We start from the raw sequence: 26,294 nt of genomic DNA on the forward strand, positions 1-26,294 counted from the left end.
TTCCAACGTGGTTTTATATTTTTAAAAAAATTTAAAAAATTTAATTAGATTAAAAAAAATCAAAACTAATTTATTTTAAATCAGTCTTTTGAATCTTCTTTATTTAAAAATAATAGCCATAACTAAAAGCAACCAAATACTATGAACATAAAAAAATAGATCTGAATAACTGACAAGTATAGTGCCAATAGTAGGTTATATTTTTAGAAAACTTTTGATACTCAATTCATATTTTTCTGATTTAAAATAAATTACTTATAATTTTTTAGTTTAAAATTGAATATTTTTATTTTTATAAATGGAAAACCATCTTTGAAACCACCTAAGGGTCAAATTTGCTCTTTTGACAGTTAGATGACCTAGTTATCCGATTTTATAGTTGAAGATTGAAAATAAAATTTTTTATAATAGTTTAAGAGTGTAAACTAGATTTTAAAAATAAATAATACTCCCTCGTCCACCAGCATCTCCAGCCTATCAGAGCAGTTCCAGTCCTCAATCCGACCGATGCAGCCACGGCAGACAAATAAAACTTTGATTCGATAGCTCCAGCATGCACATCGATTCGTGGGACCCATATATTTATCTGCTCGCCAATCCCGTTGCTCCAACGCTTGGCTCTTCTGTACGCATTTGCAGAGGAGATGTGTTTCGCTGAGTTTTTTAATCGGCTTGGTTCAACTGTTGTTTGAAGGTCGATTTTCTTTCTGACATTTTCTTTCGATTTTTTTCAGCCACGGTTCGCTTTCTCCACACTCTGGAGCTGCCCTCAGACCGGTGTCCACGTTGCCCGTTGGACGTCAGCGTCAAGGTCCAAAGTGTCCCCTGTTTGCGATTGCCGGATGAACGCATCAATCTCAAATTAGGTCCCTCCAATGATGGGTGCTTCGGTGCTCGGATTTGGACGAGCCGTACGCAGAACACCCCGGCGAGGCCCGGGGGGTGGGATCAGAGAGCTGAGAGCAGCCGGTCGTTTAGCGAACATGATCAAGGAGTGCCCGAGTGGGGAATCCCAGTTGGCTCCAAGTTGAGCATGCTCCGTGATTCTTTTCTTTTCTTGAAAAAAGGCTCCGTGATTCTATAACACAGTAGCCACCACCAGAGGCGACGAGCTGTGGGCGCCGGAGGGCGACCGTGCACGCGCGTGCAGCCACGCCGCCGCCGCGCCCCCCGCAAGGAGACGCGCCAGCCTACCGTTCAGCTGCTGCAGTCGTGGCGCGAGGCTGGCTTTGCGGAAATGGTTGCGCGGCATGGTGAGATGAACCGAGATGCTTCCCGTTCGGCTTCACGCTCGATCCGAGCCCGGGCACTTGCCGCGCGCGCTACAGATCTGCTGCCAGCGTGCTGATACGGCGTCGTCTGGTTACCCCGCTTGACGCTTGGAGCGGTTGCCAAATGGCGAAGCAAAGTTCACGACGGATGCAGGAGCGGCCAGCAGCAGCGAGCCTGACAAAACGATCGCTTTGCTCCAGCCTGCAGTGTAGTATACGCCAACTCTCCAATGGTCCCAGCCTGTCAGGAAAGCGAGGCTCAGCTCCATACGGGATGATCTCTAATTCTCTATACCAGTTGGTGCAGAAAATAACCAAAATTCCCCTCCAATACGAAGGAATTTGGACTCATCCATGCTTATCTCAGCAACTGTACACATGAATTTGGTCCAAGAACCCTTAGCCTTAGGCCTTATTAGTCATAAAGAACAAAACTCCATCAAAAAATCATCATAAGCACACCATATGACACCAGCCATCAGCCCGTGAAACTAGAGGAATCTGGATGATCTGAGCTGTTTCATATTCATGTACCAAATGAACCGTCAACTTACATACTACTATCTTAACCACATTCGATGTCAAAACTGGCACCCAAAACATCTGGACAATTGAGTGCACGCGATGAACCGATGCTATCGATTATCAAACAATTTCATACTCGAGCATGCGAGAGTTTGAACCTTTTCTTCAGAAGCATAGACCACTTCCCATAATTCAGCCACCATCTCAGTTTCCAATGCTGTGTATATTACAACACAACAGATACAACTACAGAAAAAAAATTGCCCATTCTACAGAAGTACGGGCCACTGCCCCATGAGCAAAAACATCAGAAAAATGAACACAACAACCACCAGATTAACCGGATATGCTTCCTATTGTGTGTTTGCAGGTGTAAGAGATATACATTATAAGGCCAGTACAATTTGCATCAGTTCTCCTTCCCTTGAAGGTCACCCTTCCGTTTCGTGGTGCTTCGGGGCCGAGATGATTTGTTAGCTCTTGACAACCGCCTATCCTCCTGGTCTTGCTTGTCATCCAACAACTCGGATGGAAGCTCGGTGGTGGTTTCAGGCCATGGAGTGCGTTTTGCAGGAACAACAATGTCCAAAGGTGGCTCAATCACCCACCTGCAAAAGAACATATTTAGTTGCCGGATAAAGAAACGAATGCTCATTGTGCAAAAGAATTAAAGGACATAAGCAAACAGCAAACCATGCACACAAAATAATCCAGTTTCTTGGCCAAGAGAACCCAATATTTTCACTCTTTGTTGGTTTCAGTGAATTAACTGTTTTTCTTACAAGACTTTTTCCTTGTTCAAGGTACCAGGACGAAGCTACTTATTGCACATGGTTTTAAAAGACATCTCTTTTGGAGTCAAATGTTAATAATGATACTTTGAAACTTCTCCGTTGTGCCTTAGCCATGTAGTACCATGTCAATGGAAGTGACCAATCATTTCAACTGCATGTCCTCTTACGCTCTAGTAGGCATGACATAAGCAGCGATTGTCTAACACCTGCCAGATACACAGATGCTACTTGGTCAAACTGTTGGCGTAACCTAGCCTTATTTTCAAGCACTCGGAAACACAAAATTTACGAGTGCAGCAGTTTATAATCAACATCAACAAAGCCTTTTGAGCAAGCAAGTTGGGGGGTGGATACATCAACACATGATAGTATGTATGCAAAGAATAGAAAGTCAAAGTATTTTTAAGCTGTGTGTCAAAGTCAAATCGCTTTTACAAAGCAAAATAAAATGTGATGTCTTCAGAAAGTGGCACAAAGCAAATTCCATAGGCTACAGAGTTCCCAATCACGGTTTTTGACAGTATTATTGCATATCCTAGATCAGCATAGAACTCTATAACTAGATTGGATTTGTGACAGGACAACATAAACATTTTACTTAAGGTATTCAGAGAATATTGTAAAGCAGTGATCAGGGACACACTTATTTCAACGCAATCAGTCAATCACATTTGATATGATAAAACCCAAAAAAGATACAACATTAATGAAGGGCCTGTTTGGCAAGAATGTGTGGAGCTAGAGCTTGGTGTACACAGAGAGTGTCGGTGTGTCTCATTAATCTAAATTTAGACTAAACTAGATATTAATCCAATTTATTATAGCGCACAAACCCCAAATATGGCGTGGTCCACGTGGAGCTTAGAGCTGGAGCTCTGCCAAACAGGACAAAGTTTCAGTTGCTGAGTAGCTATTAGACAGTTGGCCTATGTCCAATGGTCATTAAGTTTCATTTGAGATGTTGAATCCTGGGAACCTAGCTAGCAAGCCTGCTAAGGCATAACTAACTTAATAAAAATTAAAGAAGGGAGTTTCTAAGACTCAAGACTGCTTTTCACTAGATGTTTGGAGTATTGGACGCTAATAGAACACGGTAGCTTTTCCAATTAACATAGCTGGATGATAAAAACACTGATGAAAATATAATGAGAATATTTAGAAAAAAGAAACTCACCCCTGAGGAAACTTGCTATCAGCCCGCGCTTCAACACGGAGCCACCACAGTAGGACCTTCTTCCCACAGTTCCCCAGTGGCTCAACAGAGGACGGATCATTCAATAGAGTAAGTGGGTTCTCAATCTCCTCTCCATTCTCACCGACGGCATCAAGATCCTTCACCCAGTCAGGCTTGCCCTCTACCTCCTTCCACAGCATTCTCGAGTTCAACACAAAGCCAGCCCACTCCAAACCCCTAGGCAGAACAGGGGCTGCCTCGCCAACCACCGTTGCAGTCTTCCCAGAAAACGGCAACGAGTTGAACGTGTGCCATCCAGCCAGATGCCCAGAGGAGTTGCAAGCAGGGCCCTGGACTGGAAGAGGCATGTTCTGCTTGTCCTCCTCGCTGAAGCGTGGTTGGTCTGCCGCTCCAGTATGTGCTAGGATTCCAACGGACACGGCACCCATCCACTGGACCTTCTGCACCTCATCGAACAGCTCCATGCTATGAACATTGCTGTCATCCGCAAATACAACTACACCATCCATCTTCCTCTCCCGAATCACCCTACACAAGCAAACCAATACTTCAGTTGCCACTTTTCTCTCTACTTAATAACTAATAAGAGAGGGTAGCAAACCAAAACTGCTAGTACTACTAGCTATGAGGAAGTAGGGAACTGGACATACCGTAGGGCATGGAGGCGCATCCGGTTCTCAGTGGCATGGCGGTCTGCCCAGTCGTGGGGCATGCGGTCAGGGAAGGGGATGTGGACGAAGGTGAGGCCGGAGCGCGCAAGCAGGGACGCCGTGGCGTTGGTGGTGGTGCCCGCCTCGACGACGATCCAGGTAAGCGGGTACGGCACGTTGCGGAGGGAGTGGAGGAGGCCGGTGAGGTGCAGCGCCTGGAACGCGCGGGTGTAGGTCGGCGTGACAACGAGAACCTGCCTCGGCTCCTTGACGCCGTACCAGCGGCGCTGCTCCTCCTGCACGCGCTCCATGATCTGGTGCGCCCGCATCACCTCGATGGGGTCCGGGTGCGGCCACGGGCGGATCCGAATCCCGTGCCGCCCCACAACCACGTGGCTCTGGGGGTTCCCGGACGTCGCCCCCTTGTCAGCGGCTGCCTCCAGCGCGGTGCGGTTGGCGGGGTTGGAGGGCGGAGGGTTCGCGGCGGCGAAGGAGAGCGTGAAGGTGTTGGTGGTTGTGGTGGTGGTGGTGGTCGTCGTTGTGGTCGTGGTGGTGGCGCGCAGGACCGCGGCGGAGGACGAGGAGGTGGTGGAGTGGTAGAGCGCGGTGGTGGAGAAGAGCAGGACGAAGAGGAGCCGCGAGAAGCGGAATCCGAGGAAGAGCGAGATGAGGCAGCAGAACGCGTGGAGCAGGAACCAGAAGGTGGACGAGGCGGGCGCCCGCGCCCCGGCCCCGCCGCCGTCGGCCGCGGCCCCGTCTCCCCCCGCGGCGCCGCCGCCCCCCGACGGCCGCGCCGACGAGCGCCGCAGCTGGCTCTGCGGCAGCAGAGACTTCATCATCGCCGCCGGCACCCGGATCTGGGCTCCGCCCCTCCGAGCTCCGGTCGGCTCGAACCGAATCGACCGATCGCGCTCGTCGGCGGGCGGAGGCGGATAGTTTTTGAGGGGGGGAGGTAGGTAGGTGGGGGGTGAAGTGCGGTGCACGAAACAGCGGGTGCGGAGGTGAGGTGGGCTATCAATTTGGGTGGGCGGGGGAAAAGGAGGGGAGGGGAAGCGAGGCGAGCGTTGGGTTGGGTTGGTGCCCGACGGGGACGCGGCGGGGCAGGGGGTGGGGATGGAGCCGTGAAGAAGCCAAGCGCGTGCGCCGTGCGGTGCGGGCGCGCGAGGCGAGGACGGGGGCGTCGGGTTGGGGGGAGTTCGGTGAGGGAGTGGGGGCGGGACGCCGAATCCGCGGCAGCGGGGCGCGAGGACTGGGTCGGCGGCGCGGCGAGGGGTCGGACTGGACCGGGCCGCGGGTCGCCGTGGGGTTTCTTGATTTCTTCCGCGTTCGGTGACGGCGTGTCGTTTCTAGTGTACGGTATTTTAGGGAGTTTTTTTTAAGGAATTTGTTTAGGGAGTTTTGGTGGTGGTGTCGTGTGTTCCTTCACGTTTTCAATGATTGAGTGAGAGGCAGCTGCCGGCGTCGGCGGGTGCTCGGTTTGCGCCAACTGCGTTTGACTTCCGAGCTAGCGTCGGTTCAGGCGCTTTTTATTTCCAGAAGAAGACCAAGAGCGCATGTCTGGAGGGAGCGATTTTGATCATATTCAAGGGGATATTGTTCGAATTCCATTGAAATTTAGCTGAATACAAATCATGCACGATCAGGGCCCCCACGCAAAATTAGTTGGCGCCTTGGTGGCCGACTCGTATGTTTAGGAAATTTGCAAGCATCTTTTCCTTGTTCAGGTGAATCTGAACTGCAGTTGTTATGCTTATTCCGTTAGTCATACAGACAGAAAGTAGAAGCGCGAAAGTTAGTTCATTCCCAGGCTCTATTGTTGAATAAAATCCTCAGAGGATCGTCGTTCAAAAAAAGGTATTTCGGGTCTTAGATTATCAAGGCAGTTTTAGCAGATACAGATTTTGCAGTGCCCCCAACATATACAAGACATCCACTGATCCACGGCCCCATTCACACACAACAAATCAAGGAGCCATGCCCAGGACAACGCCCCATGCTGGTCCAAGATTCTTCATGCGCTGATATATGACAGAACCACGTCATTTCAGTTGTTAGCCAAAATTAATAAATACTCATCGGAGAAACAATGAGTGTAGATGTATAGCATGGATCACCTTTTAGTCGACTTTACATGACCAACGTTCCATGAAAGCTTAAGCAATTGCTCTCCCATTCTTACGAATACAGTTGTACAACAATGGTGAGGCGTGGATGGCAACGAAGGCCCCTCAGGACCTTGACCACAATGATTCATGTAGCCTGACAATTGCAACACTACGGAAGGCATAGGCATCTATCGGTGCCTGACTCATCCCCCGTTCCTGTGCAAGACCAAAGTCATCTTCCAACCGGTTCACTCATATGGGTTCCTGAAGTTCTTGAGAAGTTCAGGAATGTCATATCCAAGCATATCATCCACTGCCTGTATCATCTTGGGCTTGACTTTCTCAAACTTGTCGAAGCTATACCCGCTCAAGACCTCTTTGAAGTGCTCCACATAAGGGAAATCCCCTGCCGGGAGATGGTATTCCCGTTGCACCTGTTCCACCAGACAGCAGTTGTTTGTTCAGACCATAAAAATTACATGGAACGGAGATGTAAGGAAATGCTTCACATGCATCCAGTATAAGAAAGATTAATAATTGTGTAACTGAAATGAAACTGGAAGGGTCCAGAATTCACACTATCAGCAAAACCCAATCAGCTCTTACTGTCACTATTTTAGAATGTGCAAAATTAGTAAAATAACTAAAATTTAAGGTGCAAGCTGGTTAGGCAGAACGACATGGCATAAGGCAACATACCCAGTAAAGCCACCCAAAAAAAAAAGGTGTGGTAACAGGACATCTGACAGACTTCCATCCTAACATAGGCAAGGATCTCTGAGGCTTTTTAATCTACAATGGTCCTAGATCGACTTGAGAAGTTAAGAACCCCAAACTACATACCTTCGCAAACTCATCCTGCAAATTGTCTATGAGTCGTTGTTGGGCTTTCGCTTTGCCCATCATTGTAGGCATCTCCTTCTTTAGATGGCCAATTATATAAGCATGGATCTTGGCAGCTCTAGCACGTTTAACAAACTCATTGATCTGCAATAACAGAATAGAAATATTAATATGTGAAAATCAGGACTGGAAATACATATGCAAGAAAACAAAAACTTACTCGACGATCACAGGCTTTCTTGGGGATATCTTTGAGATCAGAAAGGAGATCATCTTGCTCTCTCTCAAATAGTTCCTTTCCAAGTGGACCAACAGCTGATTCATTTACTGGTTTGTCATTGAATGATCTACAAGCAAACTTGGAGGTCACTTGAATGATTTGCATGTATTTGAACGATCCATGGTCATTACCAGAACAAGATTCAGATATACTATGGTAAATCAAATACATCAATGGAACTTCTAGACTCTAGTAGTAATCCTGAAACTACAGTTTGGAAATCTTATGCAACCTGTTATAAACTATCAAAGAGTGAAACAAAGAAGAACAAGGTATCAAAATATCAAAGAGTGAAACAAAGAAGAACAAGGTATCAGAAGTTACCCAATATAAACACGCGAAACCTCGGGTGTATTCAATACTTTCCCGAGAGACCACATCAATGCACCATAAACTCTCATAAGCTGCATGTCAATAAGAAAAAACGTAAATAAATACAGCAAAACAAAGCAAAATGCAACATCACGAGTAAGACACAAAACAACCATGGTTAATACCTGTTGAGTGTCTACTTGATCTGCCTTGTTCAAAACAACACGTATTTTATCATCATGCCCACGTAAAGATCCGATGACACGTTTGAACTCATCGCTGATATCAAGCTTATGAGGATCAAACAGAAGAAGAATAAGATCACACTTCGCAGCAAACCATGATGTCACACCAGTGAAATCATAGCTACGTTGTGTGCGTTGCTTTTCACCAGAAAGAACACCAGGTGTGTCGACAAATGTGATATGCTCTAGCAGCTTCAAGGTAAATGTTTGGTATCAGTATCTAGATTACATGCCTTTTAGGCTTTCACATGCAACAGAATTAAATCTTACTGGATGTCGCATCTGAGAGCACTCAAACTTGGACAAAAATGCAGTCCCAAATGTTGTAAGACCACTAAAAGGCATGTCGGCTTGAACAGCAATAGTATTCCCAGGAATAGTCCTTTCATCAGATCCTGACTGGCAAAGCATACAAAGGTTAACTGGTGCAACAAAAGGGGGAAGTACAAAAACACATGCTGTTGTAATAGCTGGGCGCACAGGCAATTCATGTTGTATACTCAGGGTTGTCCTAAGTTTTTTTTTTGAGATTAGGGTTGTCCTAAGTTGAAAAAACTAAAAGTGGTCGAAGATTTCAAAACAGGTGCTTAGCCTCTATTACAAACTCCACAGGCAAGAATTTGCATATAATATAGGGATGATGAGTTTAAACTTAATATTGATTGGTGGTATGTGTATAATGCCTCGTTTGCATTAGCTAACATTCCCAATGGGCCTTAGGAATCAGAAACAATCATAATACCATTCCAAACATATAATTGCAGCTCATTATTTCAGAGAAAAGGGTAGAGGCTGCTAATCACCACACAACAGCATAAACCAGATAGTTGACAGTGTTTCCACGAATCACAAACAAACAGATCCCAAAAAAATGGCAGACTGAAATTTTTTAATGCCCCATAGCACATAAGGAAATTTTGCATGGACATTAGCGCAATGTTTCTTCTGTAACATTTCTACCAAACAGATATTCTAGATCAGTTTATACCCTTCACATCCTCTTTACTATGAATAAACTCTTTACATGCTCTTGAGGATTTTACAAATTATATCCGAAAAAAACTGTGGCAGTATTCAAACTTTCAAAGGTATAAAGTTGATACTCCTATATGCGCCATTTTCTATCAGTTAAGTGATTATATGATCTGGGAAGCCAGCATCTTAGAAGGAATCCCGCAGATAACTAAAGGATGTATCTTTCCTATCCAAAGTTTTGAGAAAAAGCTGGACTGCTTCAAATCAGTAATTCATCAACTCTAGAGCAGCACAAACTTAAGCATATGATGACAATTTATCAGAATTGAAGTTAGAAATAAAGGGTTGTATCATGTCCATATCAAAATGCAATATAATTCTCCATTTTTCTTTTCTAGTAAACTTCCTTCACAAATCATAATCAGAAGTTTACATCATCTGATGCACCTATTATACCTACAAAGAGATATCCTAAGTTTTGCTCAGTTTACCATGACTACGACAAATCTGTCTGTTGTTGGCTCTGGTCCAATATGGGCACCTGAAAGTGCAGGAGATAAACTGTCAGACTGCATGTTACTGGGAAACTATAGAAGGTACATCTGGCAGATATAGAAACCTGGATAGCTTGTTCTTAGCAGATGCTTGATAAAAGTTGTTTTACCAGTAGAGTATTGACCTAAGAGCATAACCATTGGCTTTGCATCAAAATCACTACTCGTCTGCAGAAAAAAAATGACATTAACTAAATAAAAAGGACTTATTTTGAACAAAATGACAAGGAAAAAAAAAGATAATAATGACATAAAAAGACACAGGAAAGTAGTCATTCATGTCTCATACAGTATTTTGAAACTGGGAATACAAGTATGTACCAGCAAAGGGGAAACGAAATCATTGAATTTGTATGTAACTTCCAAAGGCTTCAGCTTTTCGATGTATAATTTTTTCAAGCCATCAATGACAGAAGTAACAGCAGTCAGCGGTATCTGTTAATATATAACACCGTAAAAGAAAATATTAGCAATAATGATATATGTGTCATTAAAGAAATTAGGGTCAATTAGCATCAATTATTCGAACATTTCAGCAAACAGATATCCGTGTTAATATTTCACAATAAAAACACAATTACTTGCTGTCTTAAATAAAACTCGCTTGACTGTGGGCTTCTCTTTAGCCAATTTATATGTATCATATTGCATACAGGATATAATTAAAATAAATAGGTAAGTGGCCACAGAAGAGAACCAGAGATCATAAGCTTTTCCCTTTGGTACAGATGATAACTACACAAGCTAAACGACTCAACTTGCTGCCTTTTAACTTTGTTAGCTCGAAAGGACAACTGCTGAAAATATGAACACGTGCCCACACTACCATAGTTGTACTAGTATTTTTTTTTTCAAAACTTCCTTTGGTGCTGGTTCAATAACAGATGGAATGCAATATTTATTCGCAAGAGCTAATATCCTAGGAGCATAGAGAAGTCATAGAAAAATTCTGAAGATAACATGAGTATTACCTTCTTTGATGACTTTGAGCTGAACCATTTGTTTGAAGGTGATTGTTCCTGAGGATATCCTGCATCGACATAAAAGGTTTGTGTCAGATTTCTTGCAAGCATGAATTTCCTATTAAAGAGGAGCATTACTTACCATCCAGTTCTGGATCAACCCGCTTCACCACATGCTTTGATTTCTGAAAAACAATTACTTCATATAGTGACATTGGGATAAATCACAACATTGATAAAGAAACAACTGTGAGGATATAATACATTACCGCAAGTAGAGCATCCAAACCTTCCATCACAGGTGGATTCAAACTGCCTAAATCTGTCAGATATAACCTCAAAGTGGTTAGCTCAAATAGATGAATAAACATATGTTATCAAATAGGCATGATTTGGAGGCTAGTAACAACCATCGCGCTTAAGGCTATCTTGAGTGATCTCATTCCCTGCTTGAGCCAGAGAGACTAGCTGCCAATTGATAACAAGCCCATTACTGATGAACAACAAACCAAATCGCCTGGCAGAAACAGAGAGCACAAGAGCATCGAATAGACTAGGCAAACCTGCATTGCCGCGACAAATTCGGGGAAACCCAGGTACCCCTGCCGTCTGGAGTCCGCGATAGCCCATACCTTAATCGCAACACAGTTTCGACGAAAATGGCACATGAGGGAAAAAAAATCAAATGCTCCGCCAGCAAGACAGACAAAACAGGAGGGGGGGGGGTGTTCACAGCGAGAGGCCGCACCTGCTTGAGGTCGGGGCGGGAGAGCTTGGACATGCCGAAGAACTTGATGGCGTCGGGGCCCGTGATGCGGCCATCCCCATCTGCAACACCGCCGGTTAGACCACGCCACCACCCAGGCGAGCAACAGTGAGAGCGGGGGATTGGGGATCGGAGGGGAGAAGAGCAGGGGGGGTGGATCGGACCTGAGTCCGCAAGCGCGAACCACTCCTGGTAGAGCTTCTGGTGCTCCTTGGAGCAGCCGCTCACGGGGTACTGCCCGATCTCCATGGCCGGGAGGCGGTCGCCGCGCCCCCTCCGCGTCCGCCGCGCCTCCGCTTTACCGCCGGGAAAAGCAAAACCCTACGACGTGGGCGCACTGTGTGGAAACAGCGGCGTTTTCAAATGGGCTTTTAGTTGAGCTGGAGGCTGGAGGGGGTGCCTCCTCTGGAAGTCTGGAGTTTGGCTCGAACCCACGCAAGCTTGGCTGCTCTGCTGCCCAACGCGATGAGCGTTGACGCGGCCGTGCGAGCTCGTGGCGCGGTGGCCGGTGGGGATAAGTGGGAGTGGACCGGATCCTACGTGGATGATATTTCTCCGAGGACCGATTTGGGCATGCTACCGATTTCAGTGATGTGGCTCCAAACTGATATTGGCCGTGTTTGGCACAGCTGAAACTTATTGAGAAGCCAGCTCGTGGCTAGCTGGCCAGAAAAGCAGCTGGTTAAAGAAGCAGCTGGTCACGGCCCTATTTGGCACAGCTGAAACTTGTTCATAAATTATTAACAATTAATAGAGTGTAATTAGACAAATAATTAGGCCGGCGCGGGGCCGGAGGCCGGCGCGGGAGCGGAGGGCCGGCGGGGGGCGGCGCGGGGGCGGAGGGCCGGCGGGGGGCGGCGCGGGGGCGGAGGCCGCGCGGGGAGCGGAGGCAGAGGCGGCGTGGTGGCGGAGGCAGAGGCGGCGCGGGGAGCTGAGGCGGAGGCCGGCGCGGGAGCGGAGGGCCGGCGGGGGGCGGCGCGGGGGCGGAGGCCGCGCGGGGAGCGGAGGCAGAGGCGGCGCGGGGAGCTGAGGCGGAGGCGGCGCGGGGGGGAGGCGGGGGCCGGCGCGGGGGGGGGGAGGCGGAGGCCGGCGCGGGGCCGGAGGCCGAGGCGGCGCGGGGGGAGGCGGAGGCCGGCGCGGGGGCGGAGGAGGCCGGCGCGGGAGCGGAGGGCCGGCGGGGGGCGGCGTCGCGGGGGCCGGCGTGGGGCGGCGCTGGGCGGAGCTGGGCGGCGCCGCGGGGGCCGGCGCGCGGGGCGGCGCCGCGGGGGCCGGCGGGGGGCGGCGCTGGGCGGAGCTGGGCGGCGTCGCGGGGGCCGGCGCGGGGGGCGGCGCCGGGGGTCACCGGCCCATTGGGGATCGGGTGGAGAGGATAAGCAGAGAAGAAGCCGGTCCGGTGCGGCTGCTGGAGGAAGCGTCTTTTCTCTCGGGCCGTCCACAAGCGCTGCTCGCGGAAGCTGGGCAGAAGCGCACCGTTTGGCCAGAAGCCAGCTGGAAATTATCCAGAAGCACCTCCAGAAGCAGCGCCAAACAGGGCCATTGGCTCTATTTGTTTCAGCTTATGACTGATTTTGAAGGTTCGATTTTAAAAAATCCAAAACTTAGATGACTCTGAGAATCTATAATCAACTGGATTCTCGATTCTCGATTTTAGGAATCATTTGACTTCTGGAATTTTTAAAATCGAGCCTTCAAAAATTATCCAAAAGCTGAAACAAATAGGGCCATTGTAATAGGCATGCCGTCGGAAGAAAACACTAATTCGAAATCAGCCACCTCTATTTCAACATCATTAAGTTGATTTGTTAACCCCCGGCATATATGAGATACAATGACATTGAATGCACTCCTTCCTTTTCAAAATAAGTACATTTTTAGTTTTGATTTAAATCAAACTAAATTTAATCAAAATTTTAGACACTATATATATCAAAATTTCTCAAAGTATGCATATTTAGTGTCGGAAATGTTGATCATCTTCTTGATAAATTTGATCAAACTTTCACCTATTTTAAGTCAAAACTAGTCAGCAAAAATTTATGCTTTATTTTGATAAAATAATATTGCCATCCTTCTTATGTGTTTAGTTAGGAGTCAACATGGTAGAGGATGTGAATTGCCTAGCGGTAAGGAACCATGTGCCACTTCACATTTCACCGTGCCAAATTTAAAGAAACAACATTATTTATTACCCTCTTTGCTTCCTACCGACAAGTTGTTCTTGTGATATCTTGTTGTAAATTGTGATCCTATGCTATCAAATGGTTCAGTGTAGACGAGGTGTCTATTCATCGTCTTCTGCGAATTACAGTGATTTCATCGCAGCGTGCCCGCGGCTGCTGCTCCCCCGCCTCCCAAGGCTTCAACGCCTCCGCCGCCGCCCTCCACCATCGCCACCGCTAATCACCACCGATCCGAGCTCCCCCGCCTGGTCCCTGACCCACCGGATATCAAGCCGCCGACCACCACCACCCGCAACCCGCCACCCCCGCCGGTCTTCCCTTCCAACCCCCTCCAACTCTTCTAAGGCCGCCGGTGACCACCGCCCTCGCGGCAACCCAGCCCTTCCGAAGTCCGGCCACCGCGGCTCACCAGGGAAGAAGCATAGTAGCGGTAGCGCTGCAGTTGCGCCTTCTGCGACACCGCGCATCGCACCCACACGCAATAAGGGCCTGTTTGGATCCAACGGAAAGAGAAAGAGCAAAACTTTTACTCTTTTGCACTTTTTTTGCACTTTTGGATCCAAACACCCCAAAGTGCAAAAGGGCAAATGCTACCGTAATTTTGCTAATTATGGATTAATTAAGCTTAATAAATTCGTCTCGTCATTTAGTCCTCATCTATGTAATTAGTTTTTTAATTAAACTATATTTAATACTTCTAATTAGCGTCCAAACATCTGATGTGACAGGAGCAAAAATTTTACCATTTGATCTTTTACCATTTGCCCTTGGATCCAAACATAGCCTAAATAGACTCCGCGGTGTAGGCTACCGGGAGGCGGGAAGGCATCGGGCACCCGATTCGAGGATGGATGAGTGGATCCATGGCCGCGCGCCCCACAGTTAGAGAATGAGGGGCAAATTGCATGAAGATTTCTGGTATCATATCATTCATATAGAAACTCACCGATAATATGGAAACTACAGCACGGCCATAAACTTTCGTGTAGAAATATTCCGCAAATTAGGTTGCTCCCAGACGCACACCCATAACTGTCTGAAGCACATCACGGTTCAGAAAGCAACGGCTATACAAGAGTAACATTTATACTAAAGAAGAAAACACTTCAGCTCTTCTGGGGTCCCTCCAGTTCTTTCCTCAGCTGCTGCGAGAAATCATCATTAACGTCATCGTCATCCCAGTCGTCCTCCCACTGCTGGACGGCTTCATTGCTTTCTTCCTTGTCGTCCCATTCTGCATGATAGGAACGTGTGAGTAACAAAGCATTCAAACCACTGGCCTAGTGGCTAGGAAACTCAGTTCATTACAGTTATTTGTCACATAAAAAATCATCCAAAAGCAGGTCATGTCAGGTTAGATTGATTCTAGTGCATCATATTTACCGCTGTTTGCAGTGTCGGCGTGCAATGACTAACAGCAAAGCTCATTTAACCTATCCATTAGCATCAGTCCTATTGTCCATCTATCTGTGCTGCCTCTCGTTCCGCCATTGTCTATTGAGACTGCAACAACAGAAGTGGTGGCAACATGGATAGATGGCGGCAGAAACCATCGAGGCATGGACGATGGTCAAATCTGATGCCAAGTTGTTGTAAATCAATTTCACAACTGAGGTAACAACCATCTTACACAGTAACAGGTTAGATGGCTTGATGGCTGATCCTGGAGGTAGAAAGCACTATATGGAGGGGTTATAAATAGGTAATAGACTCAGAGATAGATCAGAAGGGGGCTTTGTATATTGAAAGCTAGATAAACCTGATAACACATTGCACAATAAATAGCCATGCACATAACCGACCTAATACTAACCTGTACGGCTAATCTAGTTCAACTAACAAAACGAGCTAAGCATCAATTGCAACAAACAAGGATACTGCCTAGTCTTCCCCCATTCACATGTTTGCAATAGTTGCTATACACCTTTTCATAAACATGAACAGTGAAAGCGGCACAGAGATATTATTGAAAAATAAAAACTTTTACCATGGTGGCCCAAAATTTAATCATGTCAGCTAAGCATCCATTGTACTAACAAATGCCGTCCCTCTTCTTTAATATTCAGAGGTTTGTCATACCAAATATATAGCTTTTGGAAAACCCATCAATGAGAGAAAATCTGTAATAGCAATATGTTTACCACTGTAAACCAAAATGTAATCATATCATCAGTTTAACAATGTATTTACCAAGGTTGCCCATGATGTGATAACTCCAAAGCAAATGCAGCCGCAAGCAAGAGCACACCCAAAGTCATACCACAACCAAATGATAAAGTGGTGAAAGCAAATTCAAGCGTCAAGCTAACTTCCAGAGAGTACCTATCTTTACTAACCATACAAAATAGTAACTAAGTAGAAAATATGTGGATTCCATCTTTATTGGCTAACAACTAAGAAAGAAGAAAATCAGCATTTCCCATGCTAGAAAAACCTTCCTAAGAAAATTTAGAAGAAACATACAGAACAGTTAAGCGACAATGAATTATATAATTAATTCTGTGAGTGAGAAAGCAAAAGGAAAATGATACTAACTGATCGTGTGAAACAATATAATTTACTTACTGCATGATAATATAAGTATATGACAGTGTCGTTAGTCACATAGAAAAATAACACCGAATAACGAAAAGTGGAAACTGTTTTGTTTGTTAGCCAGTGAATCAATAATCAAGTACATGCACAAATCAAACCATAAGTTTTGATAGAGGCAAAGCTCTTGCAGAATAACTAGAAAATGGCACACAGTTATTTATAATCACCACATCTCTTCTTCCCAAATCAGAATTCTCATTGCCATTTAGAGCAGTTCAATTTTACTTAGACCCAAGGAAGCTAAGAGAACAATTTTCATCATGAAACAATAGATAGAGCAATTTTCCCCTAATTGATTGCGCTCTGATTTCAAAGCTAGCCTGACCATTGCAGTACATTAAAAAAAATCACAATTGTATGTAACACAAACTGAAAGTTCTAGTATCATGGATTCGTTGAGTAGAATAGTACATAATTCCCTTTTGCTTTATTCAATCAAACAATACTAGAAAAATGGCTAGGGTTATTTCTAACGCCACACCTCTTCTTCCCAAATCAGAATAGGCATTTGCCGCCATATAGAGTAGTTCAATTTTACTTAGCCCGGAGGTCAGTACCTCATGACAACAATAGACTATTTTGATAAATCTTTATGTTACAAATTATTAGACTGCGAACAAGAGGGGGAGTATTGCAAAGTCCAAATTTCGAAATACAATCAATGGCGGCAAGCATATCCAAGTATGCACAAGAACACAACCATGCAGGTGCCACGAGGACAGAAAAAGAAGATAACGGCAAGGTCCCAGAAAGCCCCTTAATTATCATATCCATCAGCACAGCTTCTGGCACTGTTTCTTTGCCATCTTAGTGATTAGCATGCAAGCATTACTGTTACTGAATATTTGATATAACAGGACTTAGCTCACTACATGAAAAGTTGGCAAAAACCCATACACAAATTATCAATACAGTATTTGGTTTATGCTTCTCGCGTTCAACATAACAATTAATCTTTCATTCTGCACCTTGTCTTCAATATTCAGAATTAGTCTAATATAATTAGATAATTGTGAAGATGCACCAAGGACAAGCAAAAGATGTGGCTCGACATGTAATAAAATCATCACTTTAAATGACTCGATCATTTCAATCAGAAAGTTGCAAAACAGCACAAGGCACCATTTGTAGTCTAACTGCATTAGTTTAAGGACAAGGTTTATTGTCAATTGCCAAAGTAAATGCAACAGGCCACTTACAGACTAGAGGATGCAAAGAAAATTGAATTAATTCAGAAGCACTAATCCTGTCCAAGCAAATCCAGGCGCCAAATTAACAGCTTCTATGTTTCCGCAAATGCCCAATCGATTTGAGATAATTGAGATTCCACATAAAAAAAACTAACCCCTTATAAATTTCCCCTAGTCCCGCTGAAATCAGTCCCCTAACAAATCAGAAGGGACGCACAGGATGCAAGCAGCGCATGGATTTCCGTCTAATCAATCAATCATCCAAACCTTTCTGCCGAATCAACAGAAATACGCAAACGAAAGCGAGGGCGCACCTTGGTCGATCTCGAACTCCTCAAACTCGTCGTCGTCCTCCAGGAGGTCCATCTTGGCGGCCTCCGCCTTCGGGTCCGCCGGCGCCGGTGCCGTTGCCATCAACGCTGCGCCCTGCGACGCGGCCGAGCGGATCAGAGGGGAGCGTGTCAAAGCGGGGGAGGGGAGAAGCGGGGGTACCGGGGCAGAGCGCACCAACCTGCTTCGCGTGCGGGGAGAGGAAGCGGAACGGAAACCCTAGCTAGACCCGGAGCTTGTCCGTTGGTGCGGCGGCTGGCTGGCTGGCTGGCTTGCTGCTCTTTGGAGTGTCGGGCAAAAAATTTAGACTAAATTCCCTCGATGCCACTGGAATTTACGTAGATTCTTTTAAGTGCCATTAAAATTCTTTACTTCCGGTTCCCGTTCCCGTTCCGTGACTGTAACTTTTAAAATTGCAATTTCTTCGGTGCCATTTGTGTTAGATTACCGTTATATCGTCTGCATTCATCTACACTGTTGCAGCTAGTATAATTTGTTCCTTGATTTTTAGGTTTTGGGCCAACTCAGAAATATTAATTTTTCTGGAAACTAGCCCTGCCCAAATCGAGTTTATTTGTGCTACATTGAGTTCCTCACCCATAAGATCAACGAACTAGCCTCAAATTAAAAAGGAAACGAGCAAATTGAGTTATACCCATTGCAGCGACGATTAGGGAGAACACGCATATGCAGCAGTGGGCGACTGAGCGAGAGCATAGGCTTTTTTGGCATGACTTCTAGGCAATACAAATCGAACCAAATCGGATTGATTGATGAAAAAAATCAGACGAATGGATTGCTAGTAAGAACACCTCCGATTCTTCTCCTTTACTATTTTTTTCCTTCACTTTTGCTTCGTCCATCCCGTCCTGTCAGTCCTGAGCACATGCACCAGCACATCGAACTTCCCATCGATGACCTTCTTTGTAGCGCCACGGGCGGAGGCGGCCGCCGGGGAGTGATAGCTAAGGGATGTGAAAAATTTTAATGGCACTCAAGGGATCCAGCAAAATTTCAGTGGCATTCAGGGAATTCACTCAAAAAGAGTTCAAATCCGGAAATCAAAGCCGGTCGAACCCTTCTCGTTAGTCCCACTCAGTCGCTCTTTGGCACGGCTCCCTTCGCTACCAGCTCCTTCAGACTGTACCAAACGCTACTTTTCCAAATAGCTTCAGAAGCCATCTTCTACTTCAAAAATAAATGAGTTACTTTTCCAAATAGCTTCAGAAGCTATCTTCTACTTAAAAAATAGATGAGCCAGAGCCGATTTGGAGGAGTCACAGTTTAGTTAGGTTCAGTTTCCAGTCTGGTGGTGTGGCAGGGGAGGATGTTTGAGTCGCCTCTAGCCTGGGGCTAGGCAAGTCTGTAATTGTTTTCCGAGTTCTGGATGTAATCGCCTCTGGTTGTTTCAAATTGAGATGGGAATGACATCTTGATTCGAGGGCGACAAATTCCATCTAAAAAATGCTCAGAAACCGCATCAGCATGATCTCGAAAATGTGCAGTTTCTAATGACCTCTGTTGCCCATACGAAAATCTATACCAGTAGGATGGCAACCAAAGCCATTTCTTCTATAATAGCGGTGATGAAGATGAGTATGGGGATATTGTTTCTCCCAAACCTTAACAGATGTAACAGATTATTAATTTTCCTAAAAGGTAGACTAGCAGATTTTGCAAACATTTGTAAAGAAAAAACCCAAAATGTACACTCACCCCTATCTAACACTTTCTGCTCTTATATAACCTATACTGTTATTTCACATCATTCTACAAATTCATTTCCACATCACGACATGGAAATATTTTGAAATTGCCTCGATGTCATTTGAACTGGAGATGTTCAAATTGACGGCGACAGCCAAATATATATGGAGATCCCAAAGTGATGTTTCCTGCCAAACCTGTGCATTAAGTGATTAACATCTGGAACCATGAACTGACGGTCACATTAGGTGACATAATGAAGGGATATGCCATGGCAACAACTGTCACCTATGAACCATTTGTAAGCTCGATTAAAGAAGACAGACAGCAAAACAGTTATGCCACAAGATAGCACTTCAATATTTCTTTTTTACATCCAGAGGTCATCTTTTCACATCCAGAGGTTTGCAGCTTCAAGTTCAGCAGCTTCGTTTTACACATCCAGAGGCAAGCTGAGGTAGCTATAGCTCTAATGAAGCACGCGGTCACCCTTTAGTGATGATGTTTGATATCCGCTCGAAGAACAGACGGAACATGTTCATGCTGAATCTTATGTCTTGCTTCATCCAATTGACGGCTATCCTTTCCAGGGTGCCCAATGAAGACAGCTTATATGACCATTCACCAGGTTTCTCTAACCATGTGAGGGTGAAATTATAACCTGCATCGATTTGAACAACTCCACAAGGATTATAATCCTGGAATGAAATGCAACCCATAAAACAGATGTTACTTTGTTAACATGATAGCTGTCGTAATTTTAGGGTGTGCTGACTCTACATTCTTTAATGGAGGCCAACATCTTGAACTACAAATCAATACTTATCAAGAAGGCTTAGACCTCCCCCTCCCCTGTCACTAATATTTCCAAAAGATATTCAGAGTATACCGTTGAAAAATAAGTTAATATATCACCATATTATAAATTTCAGATAGTGAAGATTTGTAAGTATTTCATTTAGTCCGATAATTCACACTCTAGCATCAGTTCTACAGTCACCATGAAATTATTACATATTTTTGTACCCAATAAGATCTGTATGTAAGCTATTCCATATAAAAGACAAGACCAAACGACAAAGCAACAAAAACTTGTGCTTTTTTAAATAAAGATATTATCATCTGTATTTGATCACCAAAGATCACCTAAGTCAGTTTCAGAAAAATATTATTAAGGCTTAAGATGCAGCACCAATTCCTCAGCATAATTACAGTCTGAACATTTACGCTGGCAACAATAAGTAACATACCAAATCACATACTGATAGTAACAACATGAGAATACAAAATAAAATGCAGAATAGCTAGTGCTATTCTAGAATTGAGCTGCAGTAAAACAAGAAGATGAGATTCGGGTGAACAAGTACCAGTAGCTTCATGGGAGACTGAAACCGAAAATCTTTCTGTTCCATCATCTACTGTGACCTTCATGCGAACTAAAGATTGAAGCAGCAAGTGAAACATATCAGCGCTGGGACATTCGTTTGTCTCGTTCCCTGAATCAACAAACACACTGGTTAAATAATTTGAAGGCATGCAACCAAGTAGTAACAGCATTTTTGTTTTCACTAACCTGAGATGCATGTATATCTTCTAGAGCATTGTAGCTGCAGGACCAGATAAATTCAAGCCATCAGAAAAAGGATTAGTAAACTCAAATACTTTTATATTACAAGGAATTAGTTGGCTTCCACAGATAACTGACCTCTTGAGATTCCTCCTCAAGGCCACTGTGAGGAATGACAGTACTTTCACTCAACTGTACCCTCTTTGCCTTCATGTTTGACTGTGGTGTCTTCCTTCTAGGCGACATTCGAGTTGGATTTTCATGGACAAGTTCAGGTGTTTGGTCCACAGACCTAGTAGCCGTAGAGTTGTTTTTTTCGGTCTTCTCATCCAAGAGCTGCTTAAGCCTCAGAATTTCACTGTCCCTTGCTGCATGAAACAAAAATTGAAATAAGTAAACTGCGGCACCTAATAACTTAGTTGACACCAAATTAATAAAAAGGATTGGAAAATGAAACATCGTGGCAACATTAAAAGTAAAGGTGATGCCAAAGGACTGCTCCATCTCACAAATTGTGATGAATTATACTGTCATGACCAGATTATTAACCAGGTGCGTGCAAACTATGACTTAAATTACCACGTCAGGACTAATGTAGGATTGCCGGGTAGTGTTAAAGGGTTGGTCATATACCATTGTTCACTAACAAGACCATAGCAAAAAGACAAGTGTATGAACACAAGTACATATACCATTTCAATGGGTCAACCTACCAAACACTACTCAAAACATTATGAATGCAAAGTTGACCGGTTGTGTGACCATAATGCAAACAATACAAAATAGTTCAGTTACAATAAATGGACAAAGAATAAAAAATTCTTAATTTATCTGATGCTAATTAGCTATAGCCAGCATTCTAGTAATGCGAAGCAGTAAAGTTGACACACATCAAACTTGGATGTCCTTCGGTGTCCACAGTGCGGTGAGATAGTATGCTCTGGCCTGAACTGTTTGACACACATCTGTGGCAATTTTATAGACAATACTCCAACTAGTGTATATATATTCTCTCCATTTCACAATTTCTCCTGCCACTCGGGATTCCCTGTTCAAGTATTCATCCATAGAGGAAAGCAAGAGCATAGGTATTGCAACAGTTCCTCTCTCAGTTTATATTGTAATGCTGTGAAAAAGGTAAACGACTGTAGCATGCAGTTTAATAGGGTATGTGTGGCCATTTCTTCTTAACAAATTTTAGACCCAGTGCATCCCCGGTCTTTGTGTATGGTGGTTACAGGCATAAATACATCAAATTAAGGAGAATCCGCTCACAAGTACATCATAGCAAGGAGAATCAGCTGCAAGGATTAACTCAACTCGTGCCTAGTTCTCATGACAAGCTAGACATAAAGAAAAACAAAACATGGTTGCAGGCAGTAAGATTAGGAGAATGAAAAATTATTTAAGAAATCAAAGCTGAGCAGACTCGACATGTAAGCTTCAGTAGTATTTGCAATGTTCATCATTAGTTAGATATTAAGGAATGCACGCCAAGCTGATAATTGCTAGCATTGTGGAACACTGATCAATAGGTAATTTTAATCAGGGATGCATCACTGCCTCCATTTCCCAAACATGTGTTTCAGTTTCATGCATGTGCCAGATTAATAAGCATTTCTATTCCAATTGCTAAAACAGGTCTAACTAAAAAGAGATTCTTACCCCAAATATCTGCAAGGAAATCCTGACGGGCCTTCTCAAGCTCATCCTCCTTGTCCGCCCTGGAATATCAAATTAGCAAAAATAGATGGACAGAGAAGGGACATAAGCAATGGTGTAGGCACCATTTCCACCTCCAAACAAGGAAACCCTAACCCACACTCAATAGTAACAGTCACATCTTACAGCTTCTCACTGAGCTCCTCTTTATCTTTTTCGAGGCCGCGGACCCAATCCTTCATGGCTGCATCATCAGAAAAAAAAAGAAAATGAAGGGAAAAGAAAACCGTTCTCCCAAAACCCTCCCTCTCCCATAAGGCCATAATCCAACCCAAATTCAGAGGCCTGGTCCTACCATCATAAAGCTCCTTGAGCTCCTCCTCCCGCTTCCGCTCCAACCCCTCGTCCAGCAGCTTCCGCTTCTGCGACGTGGCAAGAGATCCAACCAGGAAAAAAAGTATTTGCAGCGTCAATCCACCGTGGACGGGGAAGAGAAACGGGGCAAGGAAGAAGCGGGTGAGTGGTACCTTGAGCGAGGTATACTTCTCGTAGAACTTCCGCTCCATCCGCGCCTGGGGGAAGGGCAGAGTGGGTAAATACTAACCATGCATGCTGAGTGAGACATAGACAAAATTGCTTCAGCTAAGCATAGATAAAATGGTTATTCAGTAACAGGGTGATGCATCATGAATGATTGTTCAGTAACATCAAGCAAGCACAGCCACCATGAACAAAACCTTTTCACATACCCACCCAATCCAGTAAAATTTCAAGCACCAAAAAACACAGTAAAATTTCAGGCAGTAAAATTTTTGAACTTTTTTTTTATTTGAGGAGCCTAAAGTGTGTGCACTCAATCATACTCACTTGCAAACCCTTTTTGTAGTTTGTTACAAGGGTAAAGACATATATCGGCACAATGCCACTAAAGCTTGATGATGGCTGGAACAACATTCAGTTGAACATCGTTGATATTACAAAAGGAGCATATGGCACAAAAAGAGCATACGGCACAAATTGGTCAGTAACCTCGCTAGATGCCTGTATTTTGTTACCTAGCTTGTTATAAATATTTTTACACTTCTTACCTATCTACTATATCCTTTTGTGTGAACTTCAGAAATCATAGGGGAATCGAAGTAAGCATGGAGAGACTCTGGTCACCAGGAGCTGTGCCACATATCAGTGTGACGATCGCTAGCACATAACACATAGTCCAATCCAACAACTAACAAGGGCAGAGCATATTTATGTGCATCCATGATCATCTAGCATAATCATACTGTTCCAACTCAAATAATTTTTTTACCTTTACCAGGGATCATGAGCATGGAACCGCATAAGAAGCAAAACACATCACAACATGCCTATCAAACGTCACAATGATCTGCACCGGGTGTTCTTGGCGCGGGTCGGGGAGGGAGGAACAGCTCGGTGATGGTCGGAGTAGTACACGGCCGGAGCTTCTTGGCACGGCTCGGGGAGGGAGATCCAACTTCGGGACGGTCGGAGCAGTTGGCCGCCGGAGATTCTTGGCGTGCGGCAAGTAAGGAGAAAAGGCGCGGATCGATAAGGATCTGCGCCGGAGCTTCTTGGCGCGCCAACTGCACCGACCGGAGGAGAAGCAGATCAGGGACGGCGGGCCCAGAATTTGGAGCATGGGTATTCAAAATTTTCAAAGGGTGAAAAGAATTCACAAGTATTCGCAAATTGCAATGGCAAACTTTCACGGCAAATTTTTGGATCTTGTTGGCCCACTATCACTGGCTCAATTGCTTGCTTGATGTCTCGCTTTGCTCGGATGTCGGTGCCGCACAGCCCGGCAGCCACAGCCTGCAGAGCCCAACAACCGCCGTGCCGCACTCAGGCCTGGCCGCGCTGCGCCCGCCGGCCGCCGGCCCGCCCTAACGCTGGCGCCTGGCGAAGGTGGAGCCGCGCACCCGCGCCAGCCACAGTGTGCCGCCGCGTAGGCGGAGGCCCTTGGTGGCGTGCGGACCGGGAGCACCTAGGCGCCTAGCGATACGGCGAGCACTCGGACTAGCCGCCGGCCGCCGCGTAGCACCTGTGGGGTGCGGGCTGCCGCCGGCCTTTGCTTGCTCGTCGCTGCCTCGCCAGGGGCCGCCGCCGCCTATTCCTGCCTGCTGTGTTGAATCGGGAGGGGGGCTCGCCGAGTCGCCGGGTCGGGGGAGCGGGGAGCCGAGAGAGTTTTTTTTAAAAGGGGATAAAAAAATAAAATTCGAAAAATGAGCCGATTGGGAAAAATTCGGAAAATAGTTACCTCCCGCTCGTTGATCGGGCGGGAGGCGTGGGGCCGGGGACCTCCCGCCCAGCGGGAGGGAGGTTCCAAAAAAATTTCCAGACCCCTCCCGAGGGTCTTTTCACGAATAAGAAAAATTTCTTATTCGCGAAGAGGTCCCTGAGGTAGGCGTCCTGCCCGGCCAGTGGGCGGGAGGCGTCCCACCCAGCCAGTGGGCGGGAGGTCCCCTGGTTATGATTTTTGTTATATTTTCTTAGAATTTATGTTTCACAAACTATTTAAAATTCAGATTTTTTTCAAATACAAGATTTATTCGCCATACTCTTATGTATGCATATAAAATTTTAATTCGTACGAATATGGTTAAACGATAACGTTTTGCAACGTAGAATCCAAATATTATGATAGTACAATACATGAAGCCATTAAAAATAATATGATAACAAACATTACAAACATTACAAATATTACAAATACATGAATCCAAATATTCTGTCTTTAGTCAATGCGGCAAATATTACAAATACACATCCAGGTCTGATACAATCTCAACGCGGCAAATATTACACATGAGCAAACAACGTTCAAATAAAATTACAACTAAATGATGCCTGATAACGTAGTAGCACTCGATCGGCGACGTCTCCCACTCCTTGTTGCAACCGGAGGTCTTCCATCTGTAGCATCACCTGTAGGGCCAGCTTCAGCAGAACTGGAGCCAGCATCATTTCTTTGAGTAATTATACGGCTAGAATGAGAATATACCTCCAAATCGACGTGTGAACAGGGCTTCGCCGCTTTCTCTTCTCTCTTCCTCTCCTCTCTTTCTTTTTTTTTCTGATTTTTGCTGGATAAAGTGAAATTTTTGGGGCAGGTTGGGGCTTATATAGCCGGGGGACCTTCCGCCCGACCAAAGGGCGGGATGCCTCTCAGAACCACATCCCGCCCGTTGGGTGGGCGGGATGCCCCCGCAGGGACCTCTTCGCGAATAAGATAACTTTCTTATTTGCGAAGAGGCCCTTGGGGAACCTCCCGCCCGCTGGATGGGCAGGAGGTCCCCGGCCCCACGCCTCCCGCCCGATCAGCGGGCGGGAGGTACTTATTTTTTAAAATGTTCCCAACCGGCACCCCTTTTCCCAATTTTATTTTTTTATCCTTTTTTTAAAAAAGTCGGAGCTGAGAGCGCTGAGGCCGATGGGCTGTGTGTGGGCCGTCGAGTGGGGAGCGGACGAGGAGGTCGTGGCTATCAACGCTTTGGGACTGAACGATAGATTGGGAGCCCGTCGCGCTATTTTTCCTTGTATTCGGATCATACTATCTACAATATAC

At 45.3% G+C, this 26,294-nt stretch overlaps 4 protein-coding genes across 10 annotated transcripts; all 4 read right to left on the minus strand.

Moving 5' to 3' along the window:
* Nucleotides 1-1,941: 1,941 nt before the first annotated feature.
* Nucleotides 1,942-5,516, minus strand: LOC112889334 (probable glucuronosyltransferase Os06g0687900). The gene is made up of 3 exons (XM_025955908.1): nt 4,436-5,516; nt 3,765-4,313; nt 1,942-2,404 (listed from the first exon to the last, which is right to left on the minus strand). Exons 1-3 carry the CDS (start codon nt 5,272-5,274, stop codon nt 2,206-2,208), a joined length of 1,587 nt encoding a protein of 528 aa, XP_025811693.1. The 5' UTR covers nt 5,275-5,516; the 3' UTR covers nt 1,942-2,205.
* A 961-nt stretch (nt 5,517-6,477) lies between these two features.
* On the minus strand, nt 6,478-11,970 carry LOC112889333 (EH domain-containing protein 1-like). Its single transcript, XM_025955907.1, has 16 exons — nt 11,642-11,970; nt 11,460-11,539; nt 11,275-11,343; nt 11,122-11,179; nt 10,981-11,033; nt 10,854-10,896; nt 10,721-10,779; nt 10,071-10,184; nt 9,815-9,917; nt 9,687-9,736; nt 8,491-8,619; nt 8,161-8,412; nt 7,988-8,067; nt 7,604-7,730; nt 7,384-7,527; nt 6,478-6,974 (listed from the first exon to the last, which is right to left on the minus strand). Exons 1-16 carry the CDS (start codon nt 11,724-11,726, stop codon nt 6,789-6,791), a joined length of 1,632 nt encoding a protein of 543 aa, XP_025811692.1. The 5' UTR covers nt 11,727-11,970; the 3' UTR covers nt 6,478-6,788.
* A 2,599-nt stretch (nt 11,971-14,569) lies between these two features.
* Nucleotides 14,570-18,081, minus strand: LOC112891160 (protein DELETION OF SUV3 SUPPRESSOR 1(I)-like). Its single transcript, XM_025958094.1, has 3 exons — nt 17,954-18,081; nt 17,757-17,868; nt 14,570-14,891 (listed from the first exon to the last, which is right to left on the minus strand). The coding sequence occupies exons 2-3, from the start codon at nt 17,854-17,856 to the stop codon at nt 14,764-14,766; spliced, it is 228 nt and encodes a 75-aa protein (XP_025813879.1). The 5' UTR covers nt 17,857-17,868; nt 17,954-18,081; the 3' UTR covers nt 14,570-14,763.
* Nucleotides 18,082-19,663: 1,582 nt separating this feature from the next.
* Nucleotides 19,664-24,904, minus strand: LOC112890058. Of its 7 annotated transcripts, none has more exons than XM_025956894.1 (10): nt 24,406-24,904; nt 24,076-24,312; nt 23,236-23,280; nt 23,064-23,130; nt 22,895-22,952; nt 22,712-22,770; nt 21,185-21,414; nt 21,053-21,086; nt 20,847-20,975; nt 19,664-20,140 (listed from the first exon to the last, which is right to left on the minus strand). In XM_025956894.1, the coding sequence occupies exons 3-10, from the start codon at nt 23,272-23,274 to the stop codon at nt 19,965-19,967; spliced, it is 792 nt and encodes a 263-aa protein (XP_025812679.1). In that variant the 5' UTR covers nt 23,275-23,280; nt 24,076-24,312; nt 24,406-24,904; the 3' UTR covers nt 19,664-19,964. The 7 variants fall into 7 exon arrangements, with proteins under 7 accessions (XP_025812679.1, XP_025812678.1, XP_025812675.1 ...); XM_025956893.1 differs by having other exon boundaries at nt 24,018-24,312; XM_025956890.1 differs by having other exon boundaries at nt 23,236-23,320; nt 24,018-24,312; nt 24,467-24,903.
* Between the last annotated feature and the right edge of the window lie 1,390 nt (nt 24,905-26,294).

Source organism: Panicum hallii, chromosome 4 (genome assembly GCF_002211085.1).
Source record: "Panicum hallii strain FIL2 chromosome 4, PHallii_v3.1, whole genome shotgun sequence".
In the NCBI taxonomy this organism is placed as follows: domain Eukaryota; kingdom Viridiplantae; phylum Streptophyta; class Magnoliopsida; order Poales; family Poaceae; genus Panicum; species Panicum hallii.

Excerpts from the sequence above, each read along its gene's own strand:
- LOC112890058 (XM_025956888.1), bottom strand. The coding sequence starts at position 24,368 with ATGCTCCAAATTCTGGGCCCGCCGTCCCTGATCTGCTTCTCCTCCGGT. Across the intron at positions 22,771-22,894 it reads GAGGAGCTCAGTGAGAAGCT|GGCGGACAAGGAGGATGAGC; the intron begins GTAAGATGTGAC and ends TTGATATTCCAG. Across the intron at positions 21,087-21,184 it reads TTGAGGAGGAATCTCAAGAG|CTACAATGCTCTAGAAGATA; the intron begins GTCAGTTATCTG and ends CTGGTCCTGCAG.
- LOC112889334 (XM_025955908.1), bottom strand. The coding sequence starts at position 5,274 with ATGATGAAGTCTCTGCTGCCGCAGAGCCAGCTGCGGCGCTCGTCGGCG. Across the intron at positions 4,314-4,435 it reads ATGCGCCTCCATGCCCTACG|GGTGATTCGGGAGAGGAAGA; the intron begins GTATGTCCAGTT and ends TTGCTTGTGTAG. Across the intron at positions 2,405-3,764 it reads GATAGCAAGTTTCCTCAGGG|GTGGGTGATTGAGCCACCTT; the intron begins GTGAGTTTCTTT and ends GTTCTTTTGCAG.
- LOC112891160 (XM_025958094.1), bottom strand. The coding sequence starts at position 17,856 with ATGGCAACGGCACCGGCGCCGGCGGACCCGAAGGCGGAGGCCGCCAAG. Across the intron at positions 14,892-17,756 it reads GGAGTTCGAGATCGACCAAG|AATGGGACGACAAGGAAGAA; the intron begins GTGCGCCCTCGC and ends CCTATCATGCAG.
- LOC112889333 (XM_025955907.1), bottom strand. The coding sequence starts at position 11,726 with ATGGAGATCGGGCAGTACCCCGTGAGCGGCTGCTCCAAGGAGCACCAG. Across the intron at positions 11,540-11,641 it reads GTTCGCGCTTGCGGACTCAG|ATGGGGATGGCCGCATCACG; the intron begins GTCCGATCCACC and ends GCGGTGTTGCAG. Across the intron at positions 9,918-10,070 it reads ATTTCGTTTCCCCTTTGCTG|ACGAGTAGTGATTTTGATGC; the intron begins GTACATACTTGT and ends TTTTTTCTGCAG.